This window comes from Acomys minous (genome assembly GCF_964271855.1).
Source record: "Acomys minous genome assembly, chromosome: 2".
Lineage (NCBI taxonomy): Eukaryota > Metazoa > Chordata > Mammalia > Rodentia > Muridae > Acomys > Acomys minous.
This window is the reverse complement of record NC_140484.1, coordinates 120,973,302-120,992,111: the sequence shown is the minus strand read 5'-3', so window position 1 is coordinate 120,992,111 and position 18,810 is coordinate 120,973,302. Positions and strand designations below refer to the sequence as shown.

The following is an 18,810-nucleotide window of genomic DNA, read 5'->3' as shown; positions in this document are numbered from 1 at the left end:
TGAGTTTTCATTTTGTGGTATAGCAAGCCATAAAATCATATGTGGAAACTTGCAAGCATCATAAATATTAATTTGTTTTTGTCAGTAATACCTACATCCTTGCCATCAAATAATGGAAAAAGATTCCAGTAGGACTTGAAAAAATTGTATCTCATATAAAAAATACACCAGACTGTTTAATGTCATATTTCTTTCTGTTTTCACTCAGTATTAACATGGATCTTTGCAATATAAAGAGCATCAATGGTCAGGTTCTTAAGATCTATGATGCTAATTGGGACATAACAAATTACTAGGCAATAACTGACATTATTGAGGATACTTTTGAAAAAAATATATAACACCAATGTGAACCAAACCTTGCCTAATGTAATTATTTTGAAAAAGTATGGCCTCATACAAAAAATAAGCCCATCAATTTGCTGCCCTCATTTCAGACAAAAGAATTAGGTAGATAAAGTGACTTTCATAAAAATATACCTAAGCAGGAGCTAACTGTTAACATAGAAGTTCCATTTACCACATTGAAAACAAATGAAATGTAGCTTATTTTTTAACAACTGAGGTGACTGCATATTGGAGACATAACTACAAAAAAAAATTGGCTTCTTTTTAGGCTCATCCTTTTAATTGTCAAGTTTTTCAAAAATGTTATATGATGCATGATATCCTTAATAGCAGAATAGATGTTTACATATCACTGAGCAATACAATTTCTCATCCTTAGAGTAAATACCACAGGCATACTCCTAATGATTGTGATGCCATAATTTAAACATTTATTTCTTGAGATGTGGTAGTGAGATATTTAATCAAACTCTTAAGGATATATTTGTGATACTGTTTTTTTGGATAACATCATTTAAAATCTGTAGAGTCAGTAAAGCAGTGGCCCCTCTCCTTACTCCTCCACCCACTCTGGCAGGACTTCATCTACTCAGCTGATGACATAATTTTTAAAAAAGGGCTGGACAGAATGAAGGATCTATGCATGAACACATGACACACGGCATTGGTCCTGCCTGTTTTTTTAAGACGTAGACTACACATTGCCGTTTCTTAGGACTCAGGTTCCTGATCTTCAGAACAGAAGCTAACAGTCAGCTTTCATGGTGCTTCAGGTTTGTCCTAGGAGCAGAATACACACAGGCTTCCCTTGTTTTCTGACTTTCCAAGTGTAGGTTCTGTTATTATTGCACACCCTTTTTTATCATACGAACAACATACTCATAGTAAATTTCACATATACACACATCTCACACATGTAGCTCAACATGTGTAATTTGTATGCATTTTATATTACACATAGGTACATTATGTTGTTTTGTTTCTCTGAAAAAAATCATTAGTAGTATGCATTTAGCTATAACCACAGGGAACCAGTCAAGTTGTACCAATCAGTAAAATATCTGGATAATTAGAGTCAATCCTTGTAGAAGCAAATGCTTTAGAACCGTGTCTGGTGTCAACGTCGCTGATCAGATAATGATCAGATACATAGAAAATGATACCTTATTTTAAACGCCAACTCTACAATGCTAGGTTACAAGCAAGCTTCTATATGAATTTAAAAAATAACGGCAAGATTCATGTACATACGTCTCTTGATATCACTAACAATTTAAAAAGTCACATTTGCTTATCGCCACTTTGAGAAGATGAAGACTACATCTTCAGACATTTTCATCCCTGCTTTCATCACAGATCTGCACACACTGCAGCTACTCACTATTTTTCTCTCTGTTATTTAAGATGTTTTATGAGAGTTAAGCTCTTCCGGGACACGCATTAAAATTCTAACACAGCAGTCCTTATGTACCAAAAGAATGGAGCTAAGTTTTCAGCCGTCACTGTTAATTGCCACTTACCTGCCCAGAAGCAGAAACTCTCCTGCTAGACCCAAGCGCCTCATGGCCATGAGAAGACCTCGCACCGTCATGCCTTCGCAGAAGCAGGCTACCACCCGGGCCTTAGGTAAGTGGCTTCTGAGCTTCTTCAACAGCTTGTCGAAGCTCTGCTCCCCAGCGTTGCTGTAGATCTTGTAAGAGTGGGCGATGCAAATCCCTTCCTTAGCTGACATGTCCTTGAAAGCCTCCATGCCACTTTCTCCATAGTTACCTGCATGAAAGTGAACATACAAAGAGAGACGATGAAATTATACATTGCATTTATTAGTTTCAATAGGAATTTTTTTTTATCCTAACTGAGGGGTAGAATAAACTGTTTCTGTACATGCGCACGTTACAGTGTTCGCATTACAATGTCTTTCTGTTCCTTTAAATTTTTTATTCTCTTCCTTTTCTGTTGAAAATTTCAACAGTATTTTCTTCTAGTGTTTCAAAATGTTACAGCTCACCTTATCATCTAACTAGAACATTCTTTTCTAAACTAACTATGATAACACCAGCTAAACAACTTTGCTCTTTCTCTTCCTTTCTCTACTCATCCCAGTCTCTGGCTATTGCCCGTTATCTTTTTCACTCTCAATTTCTGTAGGAGAACTCTTCTAGATATCACTTATCAGTGAGCTCATGTGCAATTCACAATTCATTGTTTAACTTATTCCCACAGTACAATGATTTCCGTATCCATGCATGTTGTCATAACAATATGTATGCCAAGTTCTATTTTGGCTCAATAGTATCCCATTGTGTATAGGAACCAAGTGTTCATCTGTCTAAGAATACGTAGGATGTTTCCATTTATTGGCAGTTTCAAATAGAGCTTCAGTGGTCAGTGAACAATTTTCTTTGCATCATGCCAACTTGTGTTCTGATCATATATACTCACAACTTAATACAATGTGTTAGAAAACATTCCTCTGATGTTTTTATTCCATACCATCTATTTTCCCTTTGTGTTCTGCAGATATGGTTTGGATAGGGTTTATCCTGTAAGGAGCTCATATTGATATGGTAGAAAATTTAACTGGGCCTAGCAGTTGGTGATCAGGATGTTATGATTCTTTCTCAGGTGGTGACCACTGGTAGATGGGTAAGGTCTGACAGGATACATTAGTTTCCACTGCTTATAGATTTCTTGATGGGAAAATTTGGTCATAACACAGCATCTTGCTTCTTTATTTGTACACAGTCCCTTTCTATATGTAAATGGCTTTCTTTATCTTACCCCATAATTTAACAATAATGCCAAATATTATCACTGTGCTATTTGGACTTCCTACCTAACCAGAATATTTAAGCCTTTCTTTCATATACATTATCTAGCATTAGTTATTCTGTTGTGGCAAAACAAAATATATAAGACAATTTTCATTTTTAGGCAAATTACATACATATAGTTTTTTCATACATTTATACAGTATACATTTATATGCTCAGTGTATTCACATACACACACACACACACACACACACACACACACAGACCATATACTACATATATGTCATAAAAATATCATAGAGTATTCTTTTATGTAAGATAGTATGTATTTTATATCATGTTAGTAATCATGAAAATATTACTTGCCATTCTAAAATGCAAAACATCCACCATATTCTCAACTGAGATTTAGCCTTCTAGTGAGGAAATGTATTTGTTTTTCAAAAAACATTTAATTTTCATCCGATATAGTCAAAGAACAAGTAGTGAGATGGATAATTCTTCAATTTTTTTGGAGTTAAGCATAGGATCATGTTTTTCTTCTTTTTGTTTATTTTTTTATAAATATGCAAATTTATTTTAATATTTAATAAATTATAAATGTGTATGTACTCTAAAATTTGTTTAAAATAAATTTGTGTATTATCTATCATCAATCAGCACTTGATATATATATCTGTTTTATATACTTACATATCTACAAATGCATAAAAATTTCTTGGGCAAAAGGGGTCACAAGTTATGAGAACAAAATCAATCCATTTCACTTGGCTGTCTTTCAAATGGAAAGGAAGTGCTTAGACATCTGGCTTTAGTAATATAATCGTTCATTTTTTTGTGCACAATTTAGGCTTATAAACACATCAACATTAGTAGGACAGTTAACTTACTGAGTTTACGTAAGACATGCATTTGACTCTCCTGACAAAAACTGGGCCTGTTTGCTCTCACTGATACTTTCCTTCTGTTACTAATCAGGTCCTGACTCGTGTTCTGTTGACTTGCACTAATTATATGGATTGGTCTATCATTCTTATCTGAAACAAGAGATATTTCTGTAAATAGCAACACCCTGTAAGCTTGAAGGGGTCTCAGTCTCTTCTGAGGTCAGTTTAATAATGCATTGACATTGTATTTTATTTACAACATTTCCTCCTTTCCATTTTTTATCTCTCCATCCTCCTATAAGCCCTTTCTTCACATTTATGACTATTTCCCATCAATTGTTATTTCATGCACACATGTATTTGTATAGATCTATATATTCCAAAATATAAAAAATATAACCTGTTGAGGTCATGTAATATTAATTGTATGTGTGGTTTCAGGGCTGACTGACTGGCACTGAACAACCAAATGATATGCTCTTCCCTGTATAGGGCCACCCCTTTTGCTCCCAGTTTTTCTCAGTTTATTGTAGTTTTTTGAGTAGGCTTGAGGGTTTGTGGGCTTTTCCATTTGACATTTGGCATCCTTTAAAATCGAAGAAAAATGAAGATTAAGACTGAGAGTCATCTATGAGATGAATCATACCAAGTTTTTTTTTATATAAGTTATCCCATTGAATTCCAATAATAGTATTTTGAGGTAATTATTATTATTATTGATATCCCATAGACAACACATTAAATTCCCTTAAGAAACAGACTCATAAATATGAGTAGTGAATAAAGTCTGAGCTCCATGCATGTCTAGAAGTAAAGATTTCTCTCATTCTTCTTCCATAACTGATTCTCTAGAAGCTCAAAGATCAAGTTAGAGGGACATGCTATATTGGTAAGAAGAAAGCAGGAATATTATTACAAGACAGCTCAATTGTAGAGTATGAAAATGTAACTACTCTAAAATCAGGTGGCTGAGGGAGATAATATCTTATCAGGAGCAGCAAATAACAAGTGAAAGAGCAATATGAGACATCCGCTTAAAGAGCCCTGGGCCTATACAGATATAAAAGTCAGCAAATAGGAAAATGATAAGTCTTGGCTGTAACATAGATCTGATTTTCTCCACCTGTATGCTCAACCATCACACAAGTACCCTATTCCGATGAGCTCCTCAGATTTTTAGGATGAAATTCTGCATAGTTCTACCTATCAAGAACATACAGTAAAACATGCTAGCTTGACTCCCAGACCAAACAGCAACAGGAAAGCTGCAAGGATTTCTGTTTATCCCTAGGGTTAGAAGCAACAAGAATTCTCTGTGATAGCAGCAGGTGGACAATCCAGTTATTTTGTAATTAAAGTTTAAAGAGTTCTTTCTGGTGAATGTGCCAAGAGAACTAAATCGTTGCCTTTACACTATCTGAGTAATTCACTCTTTATTTTTAGACAAATTTGTTTCTCAGCTATTTTGCTTGCAATTCTTCAGTTTAACATGGAGTCAGTCACAGAAATAGCTTGAAATTAGCCATGATTATGATGTAAATAGTAAGAGCCAATCATTCCTAATTAAATAACAAAACAGATCTGAAGAAACTGATCCTTAACCTTGTACCTAACATGTTTGTTTTAATTCTGTCTTTACTTATTATGCTACATGTTGTGTAGAACACGTTAGTTTAGGGAAAAGATGTTTGTGTTGAAGTAACTTCATTTTAACTCCAGTTTGGATACAATAATTTCTTCAGTTTTTTCACCTGAAACAAAATCACAACACTTCAATGTTTTCACTTTGTGTTTGTATATTCAAGTATAAGCATATATCTATTATATATCTGTTTGAGGTTGCAGTCCTCCTAGTCTGGATAAAATTAAAAAGGATATAGAACTGACTAAAGATGCTTGCTGCTAAGACTGAAGACCTATGATTAATCCCCAGCACCCACATTACAAGAAGAGAATAGACTCCAATAATTCAGGCAAAACAGAACTCCAAAAAAGTAGGGGTGTGTGGATGCGACCTTAAAAGTGCAGACCGTACATTTGTGTAACTTCTCTGAGTCACTGGCAGTTGAAGAGGAAGAAGACAGCAATACAAACTGGATATGGAAATATAGCGAGGAATTTTGTTAGATGAGTTCAGAAAGGAACTTCTTCACAAAATGCTTAACACAGTGGACTATTCCAGAGTGTGAACTCAGTACAAGATGTTATGGCTCCTATATCATCATAATTGTCATTGCCTGAAGATAGGTGCCATAAGATTACCTACAGCTCATACAATTAGCTCACGTAATTATCTAAATACTAAGTACTGTGCTTGAGAGTATGATACAAGGCATAATTTCACAGATTTGTGAAGGAGGTGTTGGTGCAGAGAAGTTTATCAAATAATTTATTGCTTGTTAATATAAGACCTGAGTTTTCAACTTCTGACTTTAAAATGTCCTAACTTGCATTTTTCTTTTTTTATTAATTTATTCTTGTTACATCTCAATGGTTATCCCATCCCTTGTATCCTCCCATTCTTCCCTCCCTCCCCTTTTCCCCTTATTCCCCTCCCCTTTGACTGTTCCTGTGGGGGATTACCTCCCCCTGTATATGCTCATAGGGTATCAAGTCTCTTCTTGGTAACCTGCTATCCTTCCTCTAGTCTTAAGTCTGGCACAAAGATGGCAGTCAGTTCATCTGCACAGTTCTTCCAAACACACTTCTACCCACAATTAAATGTTGCCTTCGAAACATATTTCTCAACAAACACATTATTTATTAAATAACTTTTGTGCCTAGTTTCCATTTAGGTAGAATTGTGTACAGTTTGCCAAAGAATCACAGAAGAGGGTAACCAGGAGTGCCAGGGCGAGAGAGGTGGATAACACCATGAGAACACAGGCCACAGAACCAGTGAAGTAGGGGGCACAGGGGCTTACAGAGACTGAAGCAGCAGTCACAGAGGCTTCACGCATCGGTGAAAAGCCCTCTGCACACATTCTGTGGAAATTTAGCTTGCCGTTTTGTTGGACTCCTACCAATGGCAGAGAGGGTGACTTTGAATCTTTGGTCTGCTTGGGGGACCATTTTTCTAATACTGAGCTGCCTCATCCAGCCTTGATCTGAGAGTTTGTGCATGGTCTTATTGCATCTTGTTCTGTTATTTTTGGATGATATAACTGTTAGGATTGCTCTTTTCTGAAAGGAAGGAGGAAATGTGTATTTAGCGGCTAGGGAAGGTGTAGGGGAGGGAGAGGAGCCTGCAGTCAGGATATAATAAATGAAAGAAGAATAATTTAATGAAAAGAACCAACATTTAATTCTAAGTACCTTCCTACAAAATACTCAGTGTTGGATTATAACTTCATATAGACAATGTTCTGTATAAGAGCAGGCTTTTGGAAAGAGATGCTTTATCATCCAAAGTTGGCTTCTTAATGACATTGTTAGGCTAAAGCACCATGTAGATTTTGAAATTAGGACTTCTATAGTGTTTATGTTTTAATTGCCATGTTAAAGTAGTTTAAATTTAGATTTGCAATGTAGTAAATTACTATCCTTTTTCTTAAAAATATTTTGGAGACTTTTACTTTTCTCCCTCTGGCTTTCTTCCTAGAGGAAAATAAAATGTTGAGACAGACACCGTGACCCAGATTCTCATGCTAGCCCCATAGAATTCAGCTTTTCTTTGGCTTTCTTGTAGACTGTCAGGTTTGCACCTGAAGGCTGCACTGCCTGTCTCATTAAGAGTGATTCTATTTGACTAGAAGGGAATACCTCCTTGTGAGACTCTGTGTCAATGGGTCGAATGGACTTGGGAGATGTTCACTTTGCTTCTTTTTTAGCTCAGTAGTCACCTCTAGTACTTGATTCTAAGTGGATCTAATGACAATGCAGAAGTTGTTTTATGTCAGCTCAAGGTGGAAGATCCTTCACAATAATGCCAAAGCTTTACAAGCTCGACAACCTTTATTGAAAAGATGTCTGTTCTCTGACCGATGATCCCTGGCCTATCCCCTCCTCAGATTTAGACTTGTTTTGTGTAGGTCAGTGATTTTTAGATTTGCTCAGTACTGAACTTTCCCCAACAACATGGATAGTAGGGATACACTTTGGGTTTAGGAATAAACAAAATAAATTAAAGTAGGTTTCACAGTTGTTTACTTGCCACCAGACTGAGTTTTATATAGGAATGAGTAGCTAGTACCCATTTTTTTGTTAGAGCCATGGCTTTGCTGCTTCTCATCTGTAGTTCAGCTCTGTCCTACCAACTATGGTAGTCTCTGAGCTTATGTGATCACTAAAGCTTTGACATATAAATAATCCAAAACACATTGCTTTATCAGTTAAAAACAAGAGATTTCAAAGAGATATAAAGAAAAAAGTAAGGTGTCACTATATTTTATAATGTTGATGACATACCAAAATGACAGTTATAACAATGATTAAATTGCATATACTCCTAAAACTAATAAAACCAATTTATTCCTATATGTCTTAAGTTATTTATGTGGTTAGTAAATATTGAGCTTTATACACATAATTTAGCATTCTAATGTTTCAGGGGAGAATCTCAATTCCTTAGAGCACGAGATCATTTGAGCCTTCCAAAGATCAAGTGTCTAGTCTTTCTAATTAACCTTGCTGCCTACCATTGTTCTATGTATATATTTCATATTTCAGACATAATAATAACAATAAGCAGATCAACAAATGCATATGTTATTTTTAAACTAAGAAATATATTATTCTGACAAAAATATGAGTGACCATGGCCCAAAGACACAGCTCTATTTTTCCCTGAATGGCTGTCTTATCATGGACAATCTTTACCGATTCACAGAAAATCAAGCCATGGATTTATGCATTTATATAACAATTAACTGTGTAGAGTGTGCTATTAGACATCCCAGGTGATACACAGTTATCTTTCTCTGAGATATTCTTCTATATGCTTACTCCCTTTCTGCTCCTAAAGACACAAAATTCGCTAATTCTGTATATCTAAATAATCCTGCTTTCTTGCACTCACTCCAAGTACTTATGATAGTTTTCATGTCATACTCTAATGATGTATTTGACTAAGAGAATATGTGCCAATTAAAATGAAGTGTCAAATTTCAGTTATATGTTTATCAACAGAGCTCTGATATGTATGTCTTGAAGCATACAGATTTTAGAAAATAACCATCAAATTCTCACTAGTCAATTGCTATTTAATAACAACAGTGATCCAAATTGTTTGAGCCTGGCTAATACATTACAGACAGTACAGCTTAGCCATAAGTACCTTGGATAGAGTAAAGAGTAATTGGAGTTTTGTTAACTTACAGTCTTTTTTTTTTTTTACAGGCTTTAAAAAACCACTGTGTGTGTGTGTGTGTGTGTGTGTGTGTGTGTGAGAGAGAGAGAGAGAGAGAGAGAGAGAGAGAGAGAGAGAGAGAGAGAGAGATGTACTAAAAAAAATCCACAGAGAGTGGTGTTTTAGATTTTCATTTTAACCTTTTGTTGGCCATCTTTTTCCAGGTATTTTACAGTCTAACTCTAGCTTCTAACTCTGACAATATACATAGAATCTTGTGAATAAATCCTACTTTAAATTCATTTTGTAAATGTGCTTATAGAAAACACTATACTCTATGCTGACTTTATTTGAAAAATGGCTTGTGACATAAAATAGAAACAGACATTCGTCATTGAGTTTGCACAACCTTGAAATTTACAAAGCACACTTTATCTGTTTGTTCTGTTAATGTTTCTTAGATATTCTTCTCAGCAATTTAAAACTAAAACTGTGGAGAATGTTCTGTCCATTGGCTAGATCTGGGTAGGGGTTTAAGGTTTACCACACTCAGAGGAAGGACAGCAGGTTACCAAGAAGAGACTTGATACCCTATGAACATACACAGGGGGAGGTAATCCCCCTCAGGAACAGTCATAGGGGAGGGGAATAAGGGGAAAATGGGAGGGAGGGAAGAATGGGAGGATACAAGGGATGGGATAACCATTGAGATGTAACAAGAATAAATTAATAAAGAAAAAAATAAAACTAAAACTGTTCCTTAATGATGATGTGTTTTCTAAGTGTTTCTTCATGTTGCTAGAAAGTGGGCGTGTTTTTGATTTTTAGAAACAAAGCCCTTGTTGCTGTTGCCTTATTGGCACTCCACAAAGCAAATTAGAAGAAACATAACCTCTGTCATCAGGAACATAATGGCTAAAACATCTTGATTGGATTCACCCAGTGTTTTAATAGAATCACTCATGGTCCAATTCTCCTGTCCTCATTTTACTGTTGATGGAATCCCCAGATAGTGTGATAGTGTTGGTTTTATCACTCTGTAGAACTAATGTCTGCTGTTTCCACACTCCACTCCTTTAATCACACCTCTGGGATACTAGAAGGTATCAAGGCCCTTGAGATTACCTAACACACAGGAATAGCAAGTGAGTCTCTGAAGCATGTTGCTGCTGTTGCAGTGGCTTATTTTCTCTCTTTTACGCAAATATTATTAAGTCTGCCCAAGCCTCCTGGGGGCACTTCTCAATGAGAGGAATCCTTCGAATGGAATTGTTAGTTAGTCCTGACTTCATACTGTGTAGGAATGCCAGTTTCCGGAAATTCTCAACTTTGGGGAACTGTGTTAAATTGTGAGACTAAAGAAAACAAAGAAATAGTCACAGCTGTCCTTAATTGAGTTTAGTAGATCATTCATATTGCTACCAGCAAGGCTTTTGCCCCTTTTCTTGGAAGTCTGTCTATTACTTCCACTTGTAAGCATAGTTGCTTCTCCTATCTGTAAGCACTAATCTATCTGTTCATTTAATTAATACTTCATGGGGTAATAATTTTTAAAAGAATTGAAATATATATATGTATGTATGTATATATCACTCTGCACTTAATACTATATACATTTCCATTATACTAGGACTTCTCTGCCCCTGATCTCAGTGTTTATTTACTTAAAGTACTCATCAATCCATTCAAATTCAAGGAAACATATAATATTTTGTCTGTTTAAAGCTATTCATTCTCATCAAAACTTGGAGCCAAAGTGGTTATCAGCTCTCATTCCTGCCTCATGATGAAAAGAAACATCGCATCATCCTGGAAAAGAGAAAGAGATGAAGGGTGACGGTTCTGACATTATCAGACCAGTAATTAAATTGTCAGTTGCCACAACTATATCTCAGACCCTTATGATTAGGTTAAAAAAGTTCCTACTTTCTTTCCCTTTTGTTTTTAGAGTATACTGATATTATCTTTTTGCTCCAGAGAGGAGACAAGATAGAGAAGAAAAAAAAAAGCCAATTCCACAGGCACATTAGAATTTCAATTAGGCTACAAAAGACAAAAAGAAAGCCATTCTTCAGTAGATAAGATAGAACTCAAGACAAGGTACTGAACCTTATCCTGGACAATGGGAAGAGACAATGGGTGTAGATCAGGGATGCTGCTATCATTAGTTTTAGAATCTTCGCATCATGTGAGTGAACAGTGCCCCAAACAACTATACCACAAAAACATTTCAAAGACAGGAGAGTTGCAAGCTACTCTTACACGTGGATAATAAAATGATTTTAATTCAAAAGCATGAATGCTTCAGCATGACAATATTACTTTATTTAAGAATATATTTTGGCTGGACATGATGTCACATATTTATTACCAACACCCAGGCAGTAAAAGCAAGCAGATCTCTGCTAAGCAAAGGCCAGTTTCATCTAGACTTCCAAGCCAGCCATGGCTTCAGAGTAAAACCCTGTATCAAAACAAATAACAAATTTTCTACAAAAAAAAAAAAAAAAAAAAAAAGGAAAGATTCCAGTGGGCCTGGTTTGTGTTTCAATGGTTTGGTGTTTGCTACTGACAGTGTGGATGGGCTTCAGTTCAAGTCACAGTGCAGCAAATTGGGGCAATGGTCTTAAAGTGACAACAGACAAGAATACAGGATGGAATTGTCCTGGAAGAGGCTACTAAAGAAATTACAGTCTGAAGTAACAAGATTCTTTCTCCATCTCCCACTATCTGTCTCTCCATTACCCATCTCCCTCTCCTTCCCACTTCCTCTCTTCACCTACCTCCCTTGTGGTACTAGAAATGTTATACAAAAATTCTTCTTCTGCTGTGCATTTTCAGTGAAAAGGATGTTTAAATAGGACACTGTTCACATAAATAGAGTAGAGAGGACAAGTTGAAGCTGTCTCCATAGTTTCCAGTTTGACAGACCAACTAACAGATGGCATGGTGGGGAAGTAGAGCTGGTGTTTGGCAGGAAAGATGTGTGTTTCACCATGGACACATGGCTTAACGCTAGAAATCTGCATAAAGATGTTTTAGATTCAAATGTTAATCAAATACCAGAGCTCTAAACAGCCTGAGCAGTAGATGTAGTACAGTTGTCAGAGAGATTTAAAAAAAAAATCCATGAAACTGAGTAGAAACAAGACTAGGAACACTAGACTATAGTGTCACTTAGGAAAATAAATGATTGGATCTTAGAAAGTTTTGTAATAATGATTTGTGTAAAATAGTGATAAAATAATAGAATTATTGAATATATCTAAAATTATTGGAAGTCATATTTCTGTATGTGCACCCATGTGCATGTCTATGTACACATGCTTTGGTACATATAAATATTAGAGGATAACTTTCAGGAGTTGCTTTTTGTTTCCAGTTTGTTGAATCAAGGTCTTGTTTCTGACACTATGCTATGTACTCCAACCTGGAAATATTGCAAACTTCCATATGAATTCCCTGTTTGCACTTCCCATCTTGTTTATAGTGTTCTGGTATTATAGATGCATGACACAACTTTTGGCTTCTTATGTGAGTTCAGGGGATACAACTCTGTTCATCAGGCTTCTGTGTGTACACTTTTATCCACTGAATGTATCAATCCTTGGTTAGTTATTTAATAGTCTCAATAAATAATAAAACTAACTTGGTGATATTGACATTAAGTATTTTCCTATTCCCCAATATGAACAAATTGAAGCAAGAATATTAAATAACTAACCCAGTTCTAATATGTCAGACTGGAAAAAATAGTAGTCTGTGTTGCCTAATAAGTGGGAGAAGATGGACACAATAGTGAGAGATCTAGAAATGGCCTTTGCCGTGTTTGGGGGGCGGGGGGAGAGTTCAGTTGGGCATATAGCAGCCAATGCTTACGTGAAAAAAGGGTGAATTGGCGTGAAGGAAGGCCACCAAGCAACTTCAACAGAGACATTTCAATGGACTTACCATAAAGCAGCCTTTAGAGCACACAGGCAGGGTGAAAATTTGGAGGGCAATAGAATATTACAGAGCGTTCTAGAACACTTCTAGAAGTGGACAGAAACTAGCAACTAGTCTAAATCAGGTAAATTAAGATTACAAAGTTTAAAAGATATAAGTAATATAATCCAAGTCAGAAATCTATAAATGTTAGGAATAAAAGTCACATTACTGAATTTTAAATCATTTTTTCCATTATATCACCCAGAGATTTATAAATCCAAGTATCAATACGCTATTTAAAAAGACTACGTCTTCACTTAGCAAAGCATGAGAGTGGCAGAAAGGAGGAGTGAGCACTGCTTATGACCCCTGCAAGACTCTGTGAGAACAGTAAGAGTTGTGTTCCAGGAGATTCCACATGAGCTTATACACCAAGAACATTCCGAAAGGAAAGCTTATCAAAATATCAAAATAGAGGAAAAGTGGCCAAACATAATGTGTACATTGTAACGAGATAAACTCAGTCATTCACAAATTCTAATCCTGAGATATGATGCAGTTCAAGGACTTCTGTTATATTTATTTTATTGGACTGTGTATTCAAATGGGTAACTTTCATAGTAAGGTGATGTGATGTCTTATTCCCCCTTTAAGTTTCTATAATTTAAAAGAAAGATCCTTTTGGCAGAGATCAAAATAATTTCACATTTTAATTATATTATTAATATTAATGAAAGTAAAAGAGATAATGTAAAATATTTTAAGCAAACCAGGCCTATCTTTTATAGGAGAAGCATGCTATTACAGTGCTTTAATTCTCCCATTAATATAATTTCTTACTCAAATATGTAAAAGCCTAATGAAGGACAGAAATATTTTTCTAGAATGTTAAAAATAGGAAAAGAGAATGAAGGAACACATTCTAGGGATTATAGAAATTCTCTCTGATTTTTCTCATTAACTCTTTAAAAAGATGTGAAGCTTAGAGATCTTTTGGAATATAATAAATATAGTTTATTGGATTATGAATATATTGAGATTAAAATAGCTTTTAAAACAAATGTTATATATACTAATATAGGTTTTCTTAACTATGCTCTTATATATTTTGAGCTAGTAATAAATAATAAGAGATAAAAATATAGGTAATGTTAAACATGAACAATATTCCAAGATGTCATGTGATGTGATAATGTGATGGTATTTTTATCTAGTGACAAAACTGAAGGTTCCGTAAAAATCATGGTGGCTTTCTAACCATATTTACAAAAAACAAATTCATGACTCCTTCATTGCTGGTGGCAATGCAAACTTGTACAACCACTTTTGAAATGTATTTGGCACTTTCTCAGAAAACTGGGAATAGGGCTTCCTCAAGATCCAGCTATTAAACTTCTTGGAATATACTCAGAAAATGCTAACCCACATAGCAAGGACATATGCTCAACCATGTTCATAGAAGCCTTATTCATAGTATTCAGAAGCGGGAAACAGCCTAAATGCCCATCAGTTGAAGAATGGATAAAGAAACTGTGGTACATTTACACTATGGAATACTACCCTGCTATTAAAAACAAGGAAATCCCGAAATATTTGGACATATGGATGGAACTAGAAATGGTCATACTGAGTAAGTTAACCCAGAAGCAGAAAGATTCACTTGGTATATACTCACTTATAATTGGGCACTATCCCAAAAGGCATGTCCCACTAAAGTCTTCACTTACCAGGAGATTGGGATAGATGTGAGGACATCCTACTGAGACTCTAGGTAAGAGAAATATAGAAGATGGGGAAATAAAAGAACCCAGAGGGTCCTAGAAACCTCCAAGAAGAACATCATGATGGGTGGAACAGGGCCAAGGGGGGTCTGCTTAAACTATTGCACTAACCAAGGACAATACAATGGTAAACATCAAACCCCTACTCTGATCTAGCCAATAGACAGGACATTCTCTACAGTTATGTGGAGAATGGGGACTGACTTTGACATGAACTCTGGTGCTCTATATTTGACCACCTCCCCTTAGTGGGGAGGCCTGGTGGCACTCAAAGAAAGAATAAGCAGGATACCAAGATGAGACTAGATAGCCTATGACCATATAGTGGGGGAGGAGGTCACCCTCGGTCATAGACATAGGGCAGGGGAATAGGGTGAAAGCAGGAGGGAGGAAGGAATGGAAGGACATAAGTCATAGGATAATAATTTAGTTGTAATCTGAATAAATTAATAAAACAAAAGTAAATTTAAAAAGAAAGTAATTTTATCCACCATGCCTTGAAAGCCAGAAATTGCAAAGAAACTCTTTTTTGTTGTTGTTGTTGTTGTTGTTATTTTTTTAAATTTATTCTTGTTACATCTCAATGGTTATCCCATCCCTTGTATCCTCCCATTCTTCCCTCCCTCCCATTTTCCCCTTATTCCCCTCCTCTATGACTGTTCCTGAGGGGGATTACCTCCCCCAGAAACCTACCAGTAGAACATTATGATAAGCAGATTTGGGCCCAGGGGTCCCACTCAAACTAAGGCACCAGCCAAGGACAATACAGGCGGTAAACTTTAAACCCCTCCCCAGATCTAGCCAATGGTCAGAGCACTCTCCACAGTTGAGTGGAGAGTGGGATATGACTTTCTCATGTACTCTGGTGCCTCACATTTGATCATGTCCCTGGAGGGGAAGATCTGATGGCACTCAGAGGAAGGACAGCAGGTTACCAAGAAGAGACTTAATACCCAAAGAAACTCTTAAGTGGGCTAATTATATTAACAAACAAACAAACAACAAACTTCACAACTCTTTTCTTGCCTGAACCTTAAAAAAGTAAATAGGAAGGATGCTGAGATGTCACATTTTTAAATCACCTTTCATCAGTGTTTCCTGATGGGCTTCTCTTATTGTAGAGGATTATTCCTCTACAAGCAAAGCTACAACATACATACATACATACATACATACATACATACATACATTCATACACACACACACATATACATATACATATATACATAATGACTTGACCTTTTTAATTGTGTCTATCTGCCTATACGTCAAAAACTTTTGTTTCTCAACTTTAACTCTTGCTAATGTCTATATAAATTCAAGGTTTCTTTGCCATTGTATACTATATATTCTTTGATTATTTTAATTTTGTGTGTATATTTACGCATGTGTGCACATGCACTCATTTATGCATGCATGTATGAAATCCCGAAGCTGATATTGGTAGTCTTTTTCTATTATTCTCCCTGTTATCTTTTGAGACAGAGTCTCACACTGAACTTAGGGCTCACAGATTCAGCTAGTCTGTCTGAGAAAGAATACACATGGTTCATAGTGTGTAAAAGCAATTAGTGTTGTAAAGTTATACTCATCCAATGAGTATTTGTGAAAGCGCAAAACCATAAATAAATGCAAAGGTTAGTCAAAATTTGACAACAAAAATAGTAAAATGATTTAGATGTTGCTTCTAAGAAAATTAAAGAAGGGTTGGGTTTTTAGAAGTGATTCTAGGACAATTGGTATCTACATTACATGCAAAAAATAGTAGCAACCATAAAACCACACAAGCAAACAGCAAGAACCAACTCAAAATTTGTACTTATATATTTGTGGATACATAGTTTCATAGAGAAATACACACAAATATATATGCATATGTATGTATGTATGTATATACACACATGTACACACACACATATTTTCAAAGAAAGAGCAACTATCAATTTGAGAACATGCAAAGTGTTGGAGAGAGGACACCTGAGAGGGTATCAGGGGAGAAAAGTGATAGTAGGATGTGATGTATTTCTATTATAATTAAAAGTGTATTTTAAAAATACAAAAACTATGTAAAAAAAAAAGACAGATAACACAAATCTCATAAATTATTAAAAATCAACTTAAAACATACAATACATGTATATATAAATGATAAAACTATAAATACTAACAAATAAATATTATCTTTGTGACTACAAATGGGGGAAACACTTCTCAAGTGTCAAACCAAGATATCACTTATGAAATTAAAATTGGCTGATCAAACTTTATCAAAATTAAACAATTGTGTTACCAAAGATACTTACAATATTAACAATAATCACAGACCAAAAAAGTCCTTGTCAACTTCTTTTAAGCCATCTTAAAATATTTGTCTCAAATACTTGGAAACACTGAAAAATCTAGCTGGCATAAATGATAAGTGGACATGTAAAAAAGATGTGCAGCATTGTTAGTTTCTAAATATATTATTAAATTTATCTCTTCTAGATTACAAGACATGTTATAACTTGGCACTATATTTTTTTCAAGAATGATATACAACAAAAGAGAAACCTAAAAGATATAACATATGAAAAATTTACAAGGTACACTGCAGAAGACAAATATGTTCTATTATGATGTATTTAATAATCGACCAAAGTTCCTGGACATTTAAAACCAAAAAGGTTTTGTCTGTGGACATGATTAATGTGTAGGTAAAAGTGAAATGTTTTAGGCACTAAAATAAAGTCATAACTCTCCAGACCTAAAATAATGAGTTGTTGGTCCACTAAGAAATAGAGAATAGAGCATCAAAATTGGAAGTCTGTTTCCCCAAACTGTTCTAATTCTTGTGCAAACACCTAAAATGTGTTTTGCTCTTACAACCCTGAGCCACTAGCCATTCAGGATATGTGAAATAGAAAAAAGTAAAAAGCCACTCTTATTGTGCTGTGAAAGCAACAAGTAATATTTTAATAATGGTTTAAACACAAGTCAGATCCCACTCAGAAGTGAAACAAGCATTGTAAAGACTTATTAATAAGAATCTTTGCTTGAGGGTATCTGATGTTCTTGGAAATTGGTTATAATACACATGAGCAGGCACGTGCACACACACACACACACACACACACACACACACAAATTTGCACTAATAGAATGAACTCTGTCTTGTGTTTAGTCTCTTTTTTACACAATCATGGGAAGATTCTATTTATTGTACTTTGCAAATATAATAAATTATGGATTTCTAAGGATTTAAAAAATCTTCAGTTGTCATTCAATTCCCTATCAGGCAGATGGTGTGAGGCTTATTGCAAGCATACTTCATTTTGTCATGTTTCATTTTCTGGGGTTGCACATATATTGCCTTGTGTACAAATGAAAGGTTGATGAAGAACTGGAATCCATCAGGACTTTGAATCCTATTTTTCAAATAGCCTGTGCTCATTTAATGTCTGTATTACAAGTTGTTATTCTCACAACATGTTGAACATTTTCATCATAATTCTTCTGCGTGGTAGTGAAAAATGATCACTGATCTTTACTGGGACTAATATAATTTGGGAAACTTGTGAGCCATTGTCTATATAAGATAATAAACCCTGTTTACTAAATATTTGCGTCCTAATTGTCCATGGATCAGCGAGTTCCACACCTTTTCTCTTTTTAAATTTCCTTCTTCACTGAGATAAAACAGTGAAATTAAAATTAGTTCAGTTAATAGCCCTTCACATCCTCTAAGTGGTCGCGTGAAAGATATAAATGTCTCTCATTTTAAATCCAAAGCTGGAAATGATTACCATATTGAGGAAAGCAAATTG

General features: G+C 35.3%; 1 protein-coding gene across 4 annotated transcripts in view; it reads right to left on the bottom strand.

Moving 5' to 3' along the window:
• GRM5 (glutamate metabotropic receptor 5) overlaps positions 1–18,810 on the bottom strand; it is an 879,135-nt gene that overhangs the window by 285,840 nt on the left and 574,485 nt on the right. For all 4 annotated transcript variants that reach the window (XM_084773380.1, XM_084773382.1, XM_084773379.1 and 1 more), the window contains exon 3: positions 1,869–2,118. In XM_084773380.1, the coding sequence (XP_084629506.1) occupies positions 1,869–2,118 (250 nt within the window). The remainder of the gene's footprint in view (positions 1–1,868; positions 2,119–18,810) is intronic.